The 20,098-nt window shown below is 40.8% G+C and overlaps 2 protein-coding genes across 2 annotated transcripts in view; one reads left to right on the forward strand and one right to left on the reverse strand.

The window, feature by feature from the left end:
• Positions 1–762, reverse strand: part of LOC126917753 (alpha-tocopherol transfer protein-like) — a 34,616-nt gene extending 33,854 nt beyond the window's left edge. The window contains exon 1 of the mRNA XM_050725009.1: positions 618–762. The gene's annotated coding sequence lies outside the window, so the exon portion shown is untranslated. The remainder of the gene's footprint in view (positions 1–617) is intronic.
• Positions 763–939: 177 nt separating this feature from the next.
• LOC126917737 (adenylate cyclase type 3) lies at positions 940–19,438 on the forward strand. Its single transcript, XM_050724959.1, has 9 exons — positions 940–2,112; positions 7,314–7,693; positions 9,624–9,908; positions 11,290–11,570; positions 11,884–12,212; positions 12,982–13,314; positions 14,163–14,468; positions 14,735–15,070; positions 15,190–19,438. The coding sequence occupies exons 1-9, from the start codon at positions 1,561–1,563 to the stop codon at positions 15,370–15,372; spliced, it is 2,985 nt and encodes a 994-aa protein (XP_050580916.1). The 5' UTR covers positions 940–1,560; the 3' UTR covers positions 15,373–19,438.
• The last annotated feature ends 660 nt before the right edge of the window (positions 19,439–20,098 follow it).

Consider the following 20,098-nt stretch of genomic DNA (forward strand, 5'->3'; position numbering starts at 1 on the left):
ATAATCGACGGTTAGTCGAGACCGATTTGCGTAACAGGTTTCAATAAAAACAAGTTTAAATATAATACAAGCGCGCAGTGAATCACTGGATTAGTCACGAGCGCAAAGCGCAATTATAAGTAAACCGCAAATATGTATTTCTAGAACTTTCGAAACAAATAACACGTAAGCGACAAATGAAAATTATGACTCGTGTCTATCAGAAATCGACTAACGGTACTGATTTTTGTGCTCGACTTCAAATACCACGATCGAAAAATACGTTCGTTTTTCCAGTCTTCACCTAAACTGCAGCGAAATTTCAAGAACTCTCGTCCAAGTTCGATCTCTCGAAAACAAGTTGTAAGCGTTGAAATTGCAAACGTAACTGCATCACGTAAGCTAAGAATCACAGCGACGTAAGTGAATCTGCTATTGGTTTTGGCAAAATATGTTTCACATTTATTATTAAAAGAACGTATCGTGTCTCTTGAAATCGTGAAAATGAATATCGTACTAAGTTAAAACATAATTAGTAACGCGTAAAAGTAATTTAATTATGAAACCAGAAAAGAAAAGATACTTTCTAAAAGTGAGGGATACAGAAGTAAATCGTAATTCTCAAAATGTTGACTTACGTCAGAATGGTTTTCAGTCCGTCAGATAGGTTCATCGACCGACGAAGGACGACAGGTGTACAGGGCAACCCCCTGATCGAAGTCCCTCGATCCGTGTGGCGAAAACAAACGAACGGTGCGCGAGAGCATCGGGTGACCGACATCGAAGCAATTCACGGAAAACGAGCGAACATTGTCAGCGCGGTGGTTTTAGCGAAGGGTGCAGCTAGGTCGGTAGGTACGCGTAGGTAGGGCAGAGAGTGGCGCAGGTAGGGCCTGGCGTGGACGGCGCTGGGCTTTTGTGGTGGTTGATATCGACCCGGCGTTGTGGAGGGTCGGAGCTGTCGGGGGTCGTATGGCGCAAGCCTGGACGGGAACGAGGGCGAGGAGGTGAACGGAGGCGGTAGAAGCGGCAAGGAGCGGAGACGGATGGAGAGAGTGGCGGTCCGCTTCCCTCCGAGGAGAGAAGAAAGAGCACCGGCAGTAGTAACCCGGCCAGTACCCCGCGCGCGGGTGCAGCTGCATCCGAAAACGCCCGTGTGTGTGAGAGTGCGTGAGAGTGCAAAACGAGGCGTGTGTGTCCTGGTGGCGAGCAACGATCGCCACGAGGGTTGCGGTACAACGGATACCCTGCAGTCCGGTATCCTCGCTGTCAGCATCCAACTCGATCGAGGAAAAGCGTGTACTTAGGCGACGCAAACGCGGTTCACCGAGAAACCCACTTCCAAGGTTGGGTCTGTCCGCGAACGAAAAAACAAAAGGCGAGACTGAAATTCGTTTGATCGAAGTTGGTTTAACGCATCGGACAACGATGTTCCTTCGACGGTATCGCGTTCCAAGTCATCCGACCAAGTTTCCATGCGTGTAACGCGTGTCCCAACCGAAAGTATGTGAAACGAAGAGAAGCGGATAGAGAGTGAGTGAGAGAGAGAGAGTGTGAGAGGGCGAGAGAGATAGCAGCGCCATGTTACGAAGTCAAGAGACCTCGAACGAGGATTCCTACCTGAGCTCGGGCAGGCCGTCGAACCTGCTGCGAACGAGCTTCAGCAGCGCCAAGTTAGAGACGCTATATCGCGCCTCCTCCCTTCAACAGAGACGGGGTGGCCTCGAGTACTTTCTGTTTTCGGCGCTCCTCTACGCAGCTCACTCGTTGATCACGCCTGGTCAGGAGCTATCGACTCGAAGCTTAACCGCCGTCTTCTTGGGGTTGAATCTGGGCCTGCTGGCCTGGGCTAAACACAATCCCAGAGCGAAAGACGCGCTTTGGTCGGTGATACCACACGTGGCCTGGAACCTGTCGACCGCACAGCTACTTACTCAGCTGTTCCTCAAGTCCACCGAGGTCACGCCTAGGGACGGACTAGGCTGGCTGTTGCTCATGCTCTACCTGCTGTTCGCCACTTTACCCCTCAGACTGCCCCTCTGCGTCCTCCTTGCCATTAGCACCGCATTGGTGTACATCATCTCCGTCGTTGGACTCTCCAAAGCACCTGCACAGATACCCATCGATGTTTTGGTAGGTGTTGCTTCACGTTCGTACCGTCGTGTTTCTCCGATAGAAGAGAAACTGTTGGGTATTTGGGGCGAGGCTTTGGCGACGGGTCGGATCGGGGGTGTAAATTTAAGGGTCTACGTACACGACTATCCTATACCTACTCGATACCTTATTTAGATTAATCAAATGTGCATGATTAAAAACAAGAGGCCCGATAATTTATAATACTTAATCGACTCGTGCGAAGCAATAAATTTACGAGCTTAAGCGGAACTTTGCGCTATCCGAGCTAAACAAAGAAGCAATAGCAGCCGCCGGGATTAGGACGTTTTATATTCTCAGCGATTGAACCTCACTCGAGTGATCGATTATCCGTTGAACGAGTGTCTCTATTATCCCCGTTGTCAGCCTTTTTAATTGACTTACGCTCTCGAGTTTCCCATCGTGGCAATTAGACCACAAACACGGCTCTAACCAGCATCTTCCTTCGAAATCGCGATATTTCACGGTATCGTTCATTCGTTTCGATTTCACTCGACTCTATCGAGTGTCTCGAAGACGAACAACCTTGTGAAAAGTTGCTCGCTTATTTTCACCTCGGTTTCGTGTAATTTAATGATCGAACCGTGCCTCGTGACCTCACGAAAACAACTGTTGCCGCGGTTCAATCCGCTTGAACTAATTTGCCGTGTGGTTGCCGCCGTTGGCTTCTTACGTGTTTCGATCGATCGATACGCAACGATACACAGCGAGGTTGGTCGTGCGCCTCCAACGATCCATTGTAAAATAACCGTGGCCGGCGCGCGTGACAACTTTTCCACGTTCGAGCGGCTAAGCCCTCGATTATTTTCTATTCGAACGCCCCTGCATGGAACGTTGAATGGAACCGGAGTTCGCGATACACCCGGGACTGGCTTGCTATTTTTGAAAATACCAAGCTACACGCTTGGAAGGGATTGGTAAGTTTGCGGTCTGCGGCAGTTCGAATTTTAAATAGAGCATTTTTCTCTCGCTCGTTGCTGTTGCTGATAGCCGTGGGTGGACGTCCGCGGAAATGTTTTTCTCTTTTATTTTTTGTTAATCGCTTTTAGCTTACGCGGTACGCATTTTGTTGAAATAATTATCTTATAGGAGCTTCGTGATTTTACAGGGTTTTTATTCTAATTTTAGACGAAGCCCGTAGAATTTATAGAACTCGCCGCGTTACGGCGTCGATTAAAATAACGGATCTTTGGATTAGATAGCTCGTTTTATTTTTTAATCAGGATCCCCGGTTGTTTAAAGTTAGCCGATATAAAATGTAATTTCATGTTTCAACGTAATATCGAGCGATCATCGTCGGCATAGAGTCGGTTTGGCTTGGATGATTTTTCGTTTGGTTTAAAATAAAGTCTTTCGAAGAAACGGTAGATCGAAATGGGAAAAATTAATGGAACAAATTGAGAAAGAAAATTCGCGAAGCACGCTGGTCGTGCAACAAGTTAACACTCCAGTTGATTACGTTCCTAGCTCGACTAATTTATAGGAAGCCATTTTCGCCCGCTGTCAATTTTTGTGCGACAATTTGTTCCTGGTGATAAATAACTGTAATCTCCGAGATACCACTCTCTTACCATTCTCCATCAACCTGGACAGTCTATCAACGAGAAGTTAATTGAAAGATTCTAGCTTCTCACGCTTTAATCTAAATACGATATTTTATTTTATCTCTAACGGAAATACGATGCTTAACATTTAAATGTAATAATCTTAGATCATGCGTGTTACCGGTTTCGCAAGGGCGAAACTGCGTTTACGTATATACGGAAATATTAAAAATATGAAAATGAAGAAGAGAAGGATACCACAGCTAAGATATACGGAAACTCGCCTAGCAGCGAACGCTGTTAAGAACGCCGTTAATTGTCTCAGGGAAGAAGCACAGTTACCGTTTCAACGAACAAGGCCACCGTTCTCGAGTTTTTAATCAGTCTGCTCTACGAATATAGGCAACGTCCAGTTTAGCCAGGTCGCTAATTAAAGCTGCTATGTTCCTCCGTGAAAGGGGCGAACGGACAAGGGAAGTTCGTAATTAAACTTCGCGTTTCTGATCCGTCATCGTCGGAGTGAACGCTCGAATTCAGGGACTCGATGATCGAAACGTCGTTTAATCGAGCTTTGACGAGGCTTGCCAATGAACGTGCGAGAATTGGCAACGCAAATTCTTCGGTCCGCCTCGTGGAAGAGCGAGTTATTAAAGAAAAATTTCAGAAACTGGAGATTGACTCCTGAATAATTCATAGACATATATATATATATACGTATGTATATGAAAATGAAGTTTAAGATGTTTCATTGAAACTTTTGAAAATGGCGCAAATTCTTTCGTACACCCGATGCAAACGTAAATCATTACGCGAACGTTTCGACGACGAGATTATACTCGCGACTAGTTTGAAAATAATTACTTTCTTTGTCGCGTGACACGATGATCGACGCGTGGAAGGAGCGAGTTTGTACACAGAGTGAATTAGGGTTGCACGGATAGAATTTATGAATTTTTGTGTTTGTCGGGCATCTATATTCCAACCCTGTTGAATTGGCTTCATTTTTCTTCGTGGCTCGTATATGTTGCCTTAATTCGCAGTTCCGAGGTCGGAAATTATGCCCCGGGGTAAATTTACCGAACGTTCTACCGTCACGAGCTGGAAAATCGTTCGCTAAAATGAGACGCAACGTCCACGTCACCTTGCGTTCAGGCCTCTGTGAAAGTCTGCAGTGTTTCGCGTAAAAAGCAATCAAGTTTCTACGCGTAGAGTTTTGAAATTTACGAGAATTTTGCGGTGTAACGAGACTCAGTTATCGTCATCCTTTTGGAAATCAGTGGAATATTTATGCAACACGGTGGCAACGATCTTCCCTTATCATACATATTTATCAACGATATCGAATGAACGATATCGACAATATGTAGTGGTTTCAGTTTGATGACCGACCAATAGCACGTACAGTCGAAGCAAACATTGAAATTCTTCGGAATCTCTGAATATTAGAAAACTAATTTTCAAAGAAGGAGAATATCCATCCTGACGATTTTTATCCGTTTTCCACTTATTATCGTTCGGAATCACGGGGATGGCGGTCTACAAATCTGTAGTGAACCGTGACGAAACAGTGGATAGGAACTCTGTTACAAATTTTCCTAAACAAGAACGACCACGAAAGCGAAAGTTCCAGTCGTGCACGTGGTTCTATCGTTAGTAACAGTCGAGTAGAGTTCAGTCAATGGTTGTTTAAAATAGAGAGAGAAAGAGAAGAGAAGAAAGAGAGAGAGAGAGAAAACTGGAGACAGAGAGATGTGCAATGACGCGACATGCTGCCTTTCCATGCACGACATACGATCGGTTTTCAATGGCAGGAACGTTTCTTTGAAAGCCATCGGCTCGATCACGGAAATCACCGGCTCCATCTATTCCACTAACGATTGCAATGATCGTTGATTGTTGTTCAATGAACCCTTTATCAGGGTTAATTAAGGATCTGTCAACCCTTTCATCGAGTAAGAAGCAGGTACAAAGTGGGTTGCGTTAAATATCGTTGTTAAAGGATTTGTTAAAGGATTCGAGTTAAAGGACGATGGATTTATCCATGAGACGTAAATTATTATGTGAGAAAGTAACGATCAACGATATTCTAAAACTTATTTTACAACTAATTGGTAATGGGTATAAGCCGAGGAGCTTTACGCAGAAATTACCATAGAACAATCGCAAAGATCTGATAGATCATAGAAACCACAGAAAGAAATCACAGAAAATAGTTGCAGGGATTTAGAGAAAACGATTAGGAAATCTATTAAAAAATATTTACAACGCAAATATTAGTAAATAATTATTGGTCTATAAAAGCGATAACGACGAAAGTGTTGCCTGTGCTTATTTCTCCGCTGTGGAACATTCAATTACGATTCTCCAATTGTCATCAGGGACGCACAAACGAACAAAGGCGGTACCGGGTGAATAAGAATTCGCGCGTTCTGCAGTTTTCCGTGTAGAATGCGGAAAATTAGAAACAGCACCGAGGTATGAGAAACGATACAGGTGTTGCAGCGATTTCGGCCAGTCAACTGGAACACGTGAACGGATTTGAAAGCATTCTCCGAGCCGATGCGAAGTGAACAAAAATGGATTATCGATCCGTTGGTTTGCTGTATTCAGCGACGTTTTTCGTTCGGTATTTAGAAACGCGGAACAAAATGGGGTGGGTAGAAATATCTCTCGTATTAATTGTTCCGATGCGTTGCAGTTGGGAATCGTGGTTAACCTGGAATCGATGAAAGGCATTCCTAACAAGAGGGAATAATTTATCGGTGAATACAAAAAGGTCGAGAGGAATGGAATTGAGAGCTTTGAGAGCGTCCTATATGTTTTTTTCTTTGGGTGGATTAAGGCGGATTAATTTGTTCGATGGAATCAATCGAGTCGTTCAGTGAAATTGTGCTACACATGTATTCTTCTTCTAAAAAATCAGATACAGCTGTGGGTAAAAAAACGTTTAAAATTAGTTATCTTGTATTTTATGCGTCAACATGTATATTTATATTCGTATTATTATTTATTAATAATTTTTCTAATAAATATTTTTTCTACCATGTTGCTGTCAATTAGCTATTCTACATAGAATATAAAAGTGACAGAAAAATGGTACCAATGCAGATTTAAATACATTAGATAATTTACCGCGGGTTCAATGAAATTAACTTATTAATATGATACACACAAGCATGCAGATTACAGTGATTTTCGGGACTGAAACACGTCAAATCGCATGTCAAATGCAAATTCGTAAAATTGCTTCGTACAATTTTTGTCTCGAACTATGATATTTCGAATCAAATTGCAGATTAAGGGACAGCCTATGCGGTTAAATAGCGTACAATTTAACTTAATCGATAGATGTCTCAGAAATTATTCTGAATCGACTGCCAATACGAAAATTTAGTACGAAAAGAGAAAACGTCGTTATTAAATTCATAAAACTGCTATTAACGTTGAAAATAGCGTTCGTTGTATGTTTATTATAATTTGATCTGAACGTTTCCTTATTTCTGACACGATGTGTTTTAAGTACAATTTCATGAACAAATCGAACTGCAACGATCGTATTCTTTATAACCATCAACGCGTTCAAAGCGATTTTTTAAAATTAAATGTTCTAGAATTCATCCAAAATGTTTCTTCCAGGTGCTGACAGTGACGCTATCCATAGGCGCCATGCTTCTGGGTGCTTCCAGTTACTCTCTGACCGAGTTTCAGCAACGTAGAGCCTTTTTAGAAACCAGACAGAGCCTGGAAGTGCAACTTGTGATCGAGGAACAAAGCGCCGAGCAGGAAAGGCTGCTGCTTAGCGTGCTTCCGGAACACGTGGCTGTAATGATGCGACAGGACCTAGGCGCCTCGCTGGATACGCAGTTCAAGAAAATTTACATGTCCAGGCATGAGAATGTCTCGATTCTCTATGCGGACATTGTTGGATTTACTGCGATTTCTTCCACGTACAGCGCTAGCGAACTAGTGAAGATTCTTAACGAGCTATTTGCCAGATTCGATCAACTCAGTGAAAGGTAAGCGATTCATTTTTAGGAAAATCGTTTGACAGAGAATTTTTCTTAGAATTAGAATCGATAGGACTGATTGTTATTAGTTCGATTTGGACAAATCTTTTGAGTAGATCTAAGAAGTTGATACACGAATTGTCGCTGCAATTGTCAGCTTCTTTCCTACAAGTTTTAATAGAATACGCATAGAGAGAACAAATTTTAAGCGAGATTATCAAGCAACTGGCCGAACAACGCATTCAAAGAAATCACGAAATAAATGTGTACCTGATTACCGGGATTTTCGCGAATGTAAAGTTCAAAGGAAACGCACGTTGCTTTTGTCAACGGTACAGGCCTCGAATCGACCAGTTGTCGATAAACGGTGCGACGAACGATCGAATTAATCGACAGCGAAGCTATCGACACCGCGAAAGAATTCGTTCGTTTACAGTCCACTCGGCTGTGACCCGGTTAGAACGAACGCGAAACGCTTTCACGAGCTCCATTCCACTTTTCTCTCTTCTCTCTTTCTTTCATATACGGAGAATAATGAAAATCCTGAAATTGCCAGCTGCGAAATTGACTTTATCGGAAAATTCTGGCCAGTCTCTTCTTCGTTTTCTCGATCGTTCTCGAAGAAAGATAGACTCGCGAGTCCTTCACCTGGGCGTCTCCAACAATCGATACATCTGAGGACAAAGTGGTGTATCATTAACGAATTTCTATCGCGTGATATTTCACTCTATCGAACCGTCCACGTTCAAACGTCGCAAGAGAATTATCGGAAATACAATGATTCGTGAAATTATTTGAGCATTTACTATAAACGAAAATTTTGTATGGATGCATCTCTACAGCGCTGATCGTAAATATTCCCATTAAATATTAAGACATACTAATATAGAATAAGATCGATCGTTCAAGCGTTGTTGTAATTTCTGCAAAATATGTCTGCATTGTGTGCAATTGTGTTTCATTACGATGCTAATGAAATTCCAAAGCCGTCTTGTAAAACGTACACAGTACATTCACGGACGGTTTCTATAAATATTCAAATACTTCCCTGAGCCACTCTACACCGTGTTTTTATATTCTTTTTAATTAATTTATAGAAATCCTCTGTGAGAAAGAGGATGAGGATTAAAGTCGTCGAAAAGGGACGAAAACGTAACGTTAGCGAGAACTATCGAAATCGTAGGTTCGATAATATCGAGATCTGATCTCTGGAAATGGAAATATAGAAAATATAAAAGTCGATTATCTCTGGTTAAAATTGGTTAAATCTGCGTTTAGAGAAGGTAGATGATTTAGCCCTTGCAGCATCGGTAGTGATACGGGTCAACGTATAATTCTAGCGGAACATCCTTCACTTAAGACGCTCCTTGACACGTACTTTCCTCTCATTCGCCAAATAGCGGCTTCAGATCCAATGAAAAATTAAATCCTCCTCCCTTACCTTCCTAAATCGAAATTCCCGCCACTCAAACTGTATTTCTATGCGAACGTTTCAATCACAAATTCCTGGTAGCTTAATCAACATACAGAGTGGATTACGTGTAATCCATCGTGCATCAAACTTTCGACGATTCTCGAGCGTTTTTTTTTTTTTTTTGCTCGAAGAATTTCAATTTTTATCTACTCATGTTTTATTTTAATTAGAAATTCTACGCCGTACTTCCCAATTAACTTCACCTTTAAAAGATGAAAGCTTGGCAATTAAAAGCCTATTTTCGTATCGATAGCCAGTTCAACTTTCACTGTTATTTACTTGGAAAATTCTACTTTTCCACTTTGTATTCTCTTCTTATATCTTATAAACTTTGCCTTTACGCTATAAATTCAACTACTATATTTTAAATTATTCCGTGGATTTTACGTTCAACTATCATACCGTAATATATACTTCAAGTTCTGTTATTATTCTCACGCGGAATGATATTTCGAAAATCTTTAGATACGAGCAGCTGCGAATAAAGATCCTCGGCGACTGTTACTACTGCATAAGTGGAGCACCCGTGGAAAGACCAGACCACGCTGTTCTCTGCGTCTATATGGGCTTATCTATGGTGGACGCCATCAAGTACGTGCAACAAAAGACCAATAGCCCTGTCGACATGAGGGTGGGCATACACACTGGTGCTGTGTTGGCCGGTGTCCTCGGGCAGAGACAATGGCAATTCGATGTGTACAGCAAGGATGTCGAACTCGCGAACAAGATGGAGAGCAGTGGAATGGCAGGGTGAGAATCTCTTTTCTTCTTTCTGTAAACATTTCAGTATTATTTTTATTATTTTGTTGGAGTTGAACAGAGTGTATTTAAATTTCACAAGGAAAATTCGAACGGATTATGCGTAGGCTTCCTTCTTCTTTGGAAAAGAAGCAAGTACTCGAACGCATCATTTTTACAAATAAAAGGACTATCGTAAAGAATATTTATCAAAGGTGTTTAAATTTTACGAAGAAAGGAAAAAAGTAATCTAGGTGATTTATTTATATTGCACCTGTTTTTTGTTTGCAAAATAGAGGGGTATTTAAATATACTTTTCAATATAGAATTATGTCAATAATAGACTTTTATATACTCGTTTGTGGAAAATTCCTTCAAAAAAAAAAAAAAGAAAGAAAGAGACGATCATCCTATCAGTATCGACGTTCTGATTTCTCGACCTTGTCCATCTCCGAAATTCAAAAGGGATAAAGGAGAAGAAAGGCGCGAGAAAGCTGCCCGATTCGGGAGCTAAACGATATCGATGCGACGACGTATAAAACGCGTCCTTGACGTCGGTGGACACGTAATGAGCGTACTCCGTATATCTTTGATATTAATTACCTGGTGAAACACCTGGCAAGCAGTTTTTGATGCCCTGTCGTACTTTAATTTTAGCTGTATTAAAGGGTGAGATGCCCGAGTCGCGTGGTAAAAAACTGCCCCTCGATAGTCGTGATTTAAAAGCTTGGTCTACCCAACCATTGTAATTGTTTCTTTTGCCGCATCAGGCTAATGTATATTAGAAATCTCACTGGTCTCGGTCCTCCCTGTCACGCGATTCTTCTGTTCTTTTTCCGTAACACGTAACACGACAGCGATCTCTTCATTTCGATTTCACTTCATCCATTCGAAGATCATAGGGAAAAACAAAGACGAATATATTTTTCTCAATTTTCTTTAATGCCACTTTGTGATAAATGATAACCCAGAATTCACGTTAAACACAAGTCTGGAGTATTAAGTACATGATACTGCACATAATCGTCTATGCCACGTCACCAACTATTTTAACCGGCAGTACCGTAACCTTATTATTATTCACACGAACTACAATTCACTCGAGAACAATAACGTAACGGCAAGTTGCAGCCAGAGAATCGCTTATGAAAGACGCTCGAACGCCCTTCGACATTACCATGAATACAGAATAGGTACGTGAATTCTCCTTTCAGTCCTATTTTATGGCCACGCCCACGTCGTTGGATAATCAGGACCGTTTTTCCAATGGCAAACGTCTCGAAATTTTCGTTCCTTTCTTCTCTTTCCCGAATAATCCGAATAGTTAGATTCGCGAGATAAAACTTCGTAAGCGAGGAACGATCGACACGAACGATATTGTAATGGCTTGAAGGAGGGTGCACATCTCGAACACGACGCTGAGCTTCCTGAATGGCGAGTTCGAGGTCGAGCCAGCGCACGGCGAGGACAGAGAAGAGGCACTACAGAAAGCGGGCATCGTCACATACTTCATAGTCCGGGCGTTGAAACCCTTCAAGCCAGCTGCCACCAAGAGCATCGCCTCGCTCACGGAGGACGCCAGGAAGACGATTGACGCAGGAAACGAAAGAAATAACAATAAAGAGGACTCGGAGGAATTTAGACAGAGGCTGAGGAAGGAACTGGATAACAAAAGTGAGCAAGTTGAAGTATTTGACCGTTGATTATTATTAATGATTAAATTGTTATTCGAAGGTGAAACGTCTTGGTAAGTGTAATTTGTTTAAAAATGGAAATTAAAGAGCATCCTGAAAAAGGCCTATAAATTTGCCACAGTCTAGAAAATTCTTTCCTCGGAAATCTACCAAAGTAAAAGAAGTTGTTATCGATTAATGTAGCATTAATGTTTCATTGATAATAAAATTAACAGAAGATTCGCTTTGTATGATTTACTATGAAATTCACTTCATAAATCTTTCTATTTACAAGTAAATAATATTAATTATAGCTGGCGGAGCACATTTGAAAGGTCACGCGTACTGGTTGACCTTGCGGTTCAAGGACTCGAAGGTGGAGTCTGAGTTTCACCACGCCGAAGAAGCATTTTCCCCTTTGTCATTGCTCGGTGGGCCATTGGTGATGATCTGCGCCGCCCCAGTTTGGAGGTTTCAGCCCTGGGGACCTTTTACATGGGGCGGTATTGGGATAGTGGTGCTATTCGCGGTAGTTTTGGCTGGTGCCACGTGTCTGGGCAGTGCCATCAAGGCTATGTGGCTGAGAAGAGCTCTGGCCCTTATGATGACATTTTCCCTTGGCATTTTTCTGATTCTCGATATGGTATGTACATTTCTCCTGGTGATTTAATCAATTGAACGACTAATATTTATTATTACCAATTCAAACAAACGAAGTAACATCTTTTTTCTTTAATTCCGTTCTCCTTCCGGCTTTACGGTGACTCGCACTCGCAGATCTTACGCAAAACATAAACTTGAACATAAATAAAACACATACAAAATGAACCGGAACGATAATCACAACTACACTCTATTGGTTGTATATACAACTATCTACATCTATTCAATAAATTAATTAAGGAGATTGCATTATTTTAATTCAAAAGAAAAAGAACTTTTAATTTCCTACAGTGATTTATGGTTGTTCTACTTGCTTGTACCATAGCAATGGGAAAGCGTAATATTGTATTAACGTGTTAATATATAGTTAATCAATTAACGAATAATTCAAAACAATTTTGATACTCGATAAACGTCTTAATGAATAAATACGTAGCCATTGAACTGTTAGGTCATCCCATAAGTTCGTTCCGTTCTTCGAGCGGTTATATATGTTAAGATCGTTTACATACCTTTCAGTTTCATGAAAAAATGTAATCCCCCTCTCGTTGTACAAATTCTTTCCATTTTTCAAGTGCATTGGTCCCTTATCGCCGTATGTTTATAAATCGACACATGAAATGTATACATAAAAGTTGGTACGAACTTATGGGATGACCTAATACTATTAAAAGGAAAGCAAAAGGAAAAAAATAAATCCAGTTTACGCTATTTTTCTGAGTTGTTAACTTCTGTATCCCATTTTACAGTTCAACTGCGTGGTCATCGAGGAAACCATTCCGCCCCTAAACGCCACCATAACCCTGTCTTCGAGGTGTCCATATCCTTCCTACTACTCGTACATCGGTGTGCTTACACTTGTGGCGACCTCGATGCCGACCTACATATGCTATCTAGGCAAGGCGTACTTAATGTACGGCATCTCGGGCGTCCAGTGTTTCATCAACATCTGTCTACTCAATGCGAGGCTGGACTGGGAGGATTACGCTTCTTCCCTCGAACCGACCCCCCTTCCATCGAAATATTGCCTATCTGCCACTCTTCTCATCGTAGCTACTTCTCTGGTCATCGTGTCCAGATATGTAAGTAATATATGCAATAACGTTATTTAAATCAGATATTAAATAATTTGGAAACATCGTAACATCCTTGTTTATAGAATTGGGAAAGAATTATTTATCATAAATTTCCGTCGAATGAAATACCAAGGTTGGACAAGCTGTCTCTTAAAAGAAAAAGAAAATGTTTCTTTGCAAGACTTACTTGAGAGAATTCATTTCTGCAAACGGCGAAATATTACCGAAAAGAAAAAATATGTGGTGGATAGGTATATTACCATATTATTCAATTATTATCAAGTATTATCTTTAGATTTTTAAAAAATTTCGATCTGCCCAAATAACCCAATATATTTGAAAAATCGAAATACACGATACTTTCTCTGTTCTTTGCAAACGTCTTCTCATCCTGCCAGTTCTATCAGCGAATCTTTACTCTATCGAAATAGTTTTGCTAAATTAAAATGTTCCACGTAGAGGTAGCGAAAATTCAATTTCTCCTCGAGCGACGATAAATTATCGAGCCTTCGTACGAAGCTCTCGAACGGATTCATCAAAGTCGAGGGCTGCACTTGTCCCGACAGTCGAGGGCGTATCCTTCGTTCCCGTCTGTCTTTCACGAGGGGAAAATCGCGGTTTGCATTTAACGTAAATGAAACCGAGCCAGAAATCTCCCCTCGCTTCTCGCGAAGTAAACGAAAAAAGAAAAAAGAATAGAACAATGTTTCACGAAATTATTCGTCGGTGAATGTTTTTAAACAAACTACTAACCTTTTAACCAAACCCTGTTGAAAAATAAATGAAAGGTTACGTTAAGGGTAAAGTTGCTCGGTTTCGACGACTCGCACGATGAGGATTCGATCGATTTGCAGGCGGAAAAGTCGAGGAGGATGTTGTACCTACGAGGAAGGGAGGTGGTGGCGCAAAGAGAAAGGGCGGCGGACATGACGCGCAGAAACGGCGCCCTCATCTACAACATCCTTCCGCCGCACGTGGCTGCTTATTTTCTATCGAGTGCGAGACACCACGATGATCTCTACAGCCAAAGCTACGCCGAAGTGGGTGTTTTGTTCGCTAGTATGCCGAACTTTGCCGATTTCTACAGCGAAGAGAGCATCAATAACCAGGGCCTCGAGTGTCTCAGGTTCTTGAACGAAGTCATATCCGATTTCGATGCGGTGAGTTTCTTCAACCCCTCGATTTAAAATTCTATTTCTGAAATGTTATACGATTGAATTTTATCGACCAATACATTATCGTAAATAAGAAAACAGAAGCTTTTGATAAAAAGGACAAAAGCGTAGCAATTGTACAGCGAAAAGGACCTTTCCTTAGATATTTTCCTACATTTGGCAGGGATTTTAGATCAGAACTTTTAAGGGATTAAATATGGCAATATATCAATTTTCTATCGACTTTCTATTTCCGTTTCTTTTTTCGTTAGATCCTCGATCAATCTAAATTCAAGGACATCATCAAGATCAAGACGATAGGCTCGACATACATGGCGGCATCCGGAATCACAGACTCGGAGGAGTCCGAGGATGCTCCCCGGTGGGGTCACTTGTCCACCCTCGTTGAATTCGCCCTGGAGTTGAAGAAAGCATTGTCGAGCATCAACGAGCAAAGCTTCAATCACTTTGTTCTGAAAATGGGTATCAATCACGGCCCTGTGACTGCTGGGGTTATTGGCGCCAGGAAACCTCATTACGATATCTGGGGAAATACCGTGAACGTGGCGTCTAGAATGGAAAGCACTGGAAAAGTAGGCTGCATCCAGGTAAAATATTTGGAAAATCGTATAACTCGAAAATACTTATTCCGTTAGGTATGGAAGTAGTAGTTTCAGAAGAAACGCTCGATAAATAATTTATATTCAAAGAAATATTAAAATCGTAGGTCACAGACGAGACCCGGAGGATTCTGGAGCCATTTGGCTTCGGCTTCGAACAACGCGGCCTGGTGTTCGTCAAGGGCAAAGGTCAGCTGCTCACCCATTACCTGATATCCAAGGACGGCGTGTCCTTGAATTTGGACAGTGACCTGCCGGTCGAACCCACCCATCCGATCATCTATCAGTAGGCTAATACTCGAAGGCTCTAAAAACTTCAACGCAAAACCCTTCTTCGTTCACGAAGAGACCTTTCGTCGAGCAAGGTTCCTCTCTCTCGATGATCTTCGAAGAGACGAACGAAATCGAGACGATGAAAGAGGAGGAGACGTCGATCACTCGAAATCTTCAAGTTCGGATATGAAATACGAAAAATTGACAGAGATACGACAGAGAGGTCTCGGACGAAAGACGAACGATCTACGAGATCGGAAGAGTTTGAAAGAAAATCGAGGACTGGGCTGATTAGATCGCTTTCTCGACCACAAATTTCGACCTTGATTCCTTGGGGAGAAGTTCCACGCTAAAGATATTTATACAACAAACTGTTTGGTTATTTTGTAAGCAATTAAGATGGTTGCTCGAGAGATTTTATTTATCGAAGAGGCGCCCAGGCCTGGTCAGCCTTTAAAGAAAGTCAGCCACTAGAGAAAAATTCTTACCGCTGTCACAACCTTAGTCTACCGTTGATAACGATTATATCGTTCATCGAAGATGAAGAACAGGGTACAAATCGAAGAAACAAAGTACGTTTAGAGCGAAACTAATCGATATTAAAGAAAGTGTTGTTTCAACATCGTACTATACGTTTTCTCATTGTGGACGTCGTGGATCGTCTTAGTTAGCGGTAGGCCTTCGAAGCACTCCTATTTTACGTAGAACCGAGAAGAAAGATAGGAAACTTCGTTGATAGTTGGCTGGTTTCGACTAATCGGTTCGATGGAAACGAAAAAATAAAAGTCTAAACTTTCTCCCGTCAAAACAACATACAAAATATATAGAAGTTTCCAAATGATAATGAAACGAGAAAGTTGGGAAAGAATCGAGTCGATTCGCGCATATCTAGGATAAGTGTTAGTCGAAGGTGAAAGAAAGAAAATGCCATTTAATCGAACATCGATCGATCCCCGTCACTATAGAGAATCGATATGTAACTTAAGAAAGTGTCTAGCTCGTAATCATTGTGATAGATACGCTGATACGATTCTCGCAATCGAGTCAACTCTATTTTTCTAGATTCCGCGACGAGCACGTTCCAAGACGCGATTAATTAAAAAAGAATAATTGAAAGCATTACGAGCGTGGGCGTGGTCAACTGCATAGTGGTAGGTCTTTTTCCTAACGTGGCTTCCGGAGAATCGTCGTTTCTTCTAAATATACGTTCTTTCGGTCATCAACACTGTCGACCGTGTGCTTTCTTACGATTTCGATCCGAATCGTCGCGATACGATGAGAATACAAAATTTTCTGTCAGCTCTGTTTCGTGTTCAATAATACTCGCGAAGAGTGGACTTCGAAGGTGACTTCACGGTGATCGAGCGCCTAGCGCTGTGTCTTCGCAACAAAAGGAATATCCTACATCGATTTCCTCGGTAATACACGGAAATTTTGTCGGTGCTTTTTCTCGAGAAATTTAGAATTTAATCGTTGCAATGATTCGACCACGGACAAAAATTAATCGATTAAAATGGAATTTCATATGTCTACGGTGTAATTGTTACAATAATTAAATATTGCCGGACATTATCGGCCAGATTACGTGTTGTAATTAAACACAATTAATAAGTCGAATCGCAGGTACAGTTGTTGTATAGGAAAATTGCAAATCGATGCTACCGATAGATACTACCGATAGTCGAAGAAAGGAGGTTGTACATTCTATATAATTGAAAATTGAAAGTAAAGGAATTGTTATATATTGCAAAAAATCTTGTAGAGAAGTTCTAAAAAAAAAAAAAAATACTTCGTCTGTTATTGGAGATTTGTTCTCATAGAATTGTTTAAAAAAGAAAAGGGCTATAAAGAAGAACTTTGAAAAAGTGGAAAAGGTAAAAGAAACATCGAAAATGTGACACGAGCAGGGAAGATTGCACGCGTGTTTAATATAAATATACTCGGAGAATTTCAACGAATAAATACGTAAAAGATAACGTCAAGTAGCTACGTGCACCGAGAAGAAGAAATACGAAGAGGAAATGAAATGCTGTGTAATTTGAATGTTTCAAAAGCTGTCGTTAAATTAAGCATCATCGAGTTTGAATGTATTTAAAATAGCTGGTTACGATTTAAACACGTCGTAACGAAGGAAAAGAGCAGGCCGACTGTTTATTACGATCGCGAGCAGAATGTTCTCGTCATGTTTGAACTACGAATATCTATCTAGCAAGGTCCGTTAGAACGGAAACAGTTTCTCGATAGTTTCGATTCTACTGTATTTTTCTGCGAGCAAGTTCGTCGATTTGTACGTGGAAAAGCTAATTCGAAAACGGTGAAATTTCTTATAGGAGCTTAGACCCGATTCGCTTCTGAACCTGCAAGGCATTTCATCAAGTCCCCGGCATTACTCTCTATTAAACGACTTCTGAGATCAAAATAAGGCAATCTGAAACAATTTTTGCCTTTCTTAATTAAAACACGATCGTTTCATGATATTTCCTTTCCCTTTCCGACATAATAGTTTTTCGAGTTCGTCTTATTTTGTGCTCAAGATTCGTTTAGTCGTAATTGTTACGGACTTCGTGAAACATTTGGTATCGTGTCGTCCGTAGGATAATTCCACGGGAACGTAGACTATATACTGGAACACGATCACCGATATAATAATTTATTTTTCTACAGTTTCAGTCGCCGATTTAATAGACCAAGATCACTCGAGTACGTACAACGCACACGATTAACGATGGCAGGAAGCAGAAGATTAGGATTTAATCCTTTCGTCGGCAATTATTTGGACACCCGATGATCGTTCAAGCTTGAAATAGTTGCAAAAGAGAAACGTTGCGGTATCGTAAGCGTAGAGAACGAGAGACAATTCGTAAATACTTACACCGTGATTTTTAATAAACGTTTAACCGAATCGAAATTTTCAATCCGGGATATTTTCATTGCTTTTTTATAACCGTCTTTTTCTAACGATACTTTTAGCAAGATTAAAAATAGTACGAAAGGATTAAACAGAAACGAACAGAAAGGGGAACGAAGAGTGAGAGTGAGAGAGAGAGAGAGAGAGAGAGAGAGAGAGGGAGAGTGAGAGAGAGAGAGAGAGAGAGAAAGAGAGAGAGAAAGAGAAATTTTGGTGTAATTAGAAAAACGAGAACGCACGGCCTAAGCGCGATAACAGTGGTCAGACTGGACAGATGTAGCGATAGAAGAGAAGAAAGTAGCAAATCGAAGCAAACTCTCCCGAAGGAAATTCCGATCTTTTTTAAAACTTCGTCGCTCGTATTTTCGAATCACCTTTTAAACTTGTTCGTTCCCTCAGGTTACTTTTCACGAAAAAAAAAAGAAAAAAGAAAAAAGAAGAAAAGAAAATGTTTCATTCGAACGTAGTCTAAAGATCGAATATAAATTTAGAATCTTCCTACGTAATAAAAAGAAAAGAAAAAGTCTTTCTTTCCTTTCGGTAGAGTTACAGGAGCGCAGAAAATGGAGGAAAGGGGAAGAAAAGAAGACAAATTGATTACGCGACACTGAATTTCAAACTTTCTCCACTGTTCGCGTACTTCCAATTGATATATTGCGCTTGACACAGTCCACACTGCTGATACGTCTCAGCATACACACATATACTACTACATACATAAAATGAAGGTGTAGGAAACGAAAGAGAGTCACACACGTGCGAAAATATTCGCGTGTCCGACCAGACAGAGATCTTGTAAAGTAGCAATAATGGTTAATTCGTGTACATATATAAAGAGAGAAGAAAATGAAAAAAGACGGGTCGATAATGTTAAACGGTAATAACGAAACGATTGTTTCATCGATAATCGTCGTCGATAACGAAGAATAAAATAAAGAAATTCGTAGGAAAGAAATTGACGAACGACCCGGCCGAATGCGTGTATAGTCGTGTAAGAAGAATTATATCACTGTAGATATCTTAGCACCTTAGATGTGAGATTTCGAAGAGGGAACACTTGTTGTAAACTTTCAAAGTATACTTCTTCAGACTGGGATACGCCGGGGACTCGTGAGAGTCGAATGGAATCACGCGACTGTAAAATAATAAACGGCTTCTTCGCCGATGTAAATCGATTGCCTTCGTGATTTTTTCCGTCACCTTTCTCCTTTCGTTGCTAATTGAAAGTCATTTGTTTCAATATTTTTACCACGTAGATACATTTCGTATTTTTTACATTTTTCTCAGATTTTTTAGCAAGTCATTCGATAAATCGTTGCGATACGTAACGTATCGAATACGTTGCGTTAACGTAACGTTCACCCTTAACATTTTGACTGCCACGCCGAAATCACATGTCTCGCTCAGGACGCCACGGGAGTATTTGTATTATTCAAAGCATGTAATGGCAAAATAATGATAAATTGCCGATGTAAGATAATATTCTTCCCCAATGAACCGTTTATCTTATTGGTGGTCACGAGTGACCATCGTGGCGCCTTGCTAACAGTTGATAGCGACATATCGTAACAAGGCTTCGTTTATTTCAACAAACCATTCGCATTCGTTATTTCGTCGTAAGCAAAACGTCCCGAAATATATCGTTGAAACGTGTAGAAAATATTAGTAAACTGTATTTGCTCGTTCTATATACAATAGTAAGGTATGTGCACACTTCTAACTTCAATTATATGATCATAAAGCAGCATTTACGATTATTTTCTAAGCTGTGTTTATAATAATATTCGTAGATTACCCCTCAAAGATATGGATGCAAACACAGTGCACCTTTAGAA

Source organism: Bombus affinis, chromosome 6, assembly GCF_024516045.1.
Source record: "Bombus affinis isolate iyBomAffi1 chromosome 6, iyBomAffi1.2, whole genome shotgun sequence".
NCBI lineage: Eukaryota > Metazoa > Arthropoda > Insecta > Hymenoptera > Apidae > Bombus > Bombus affinis.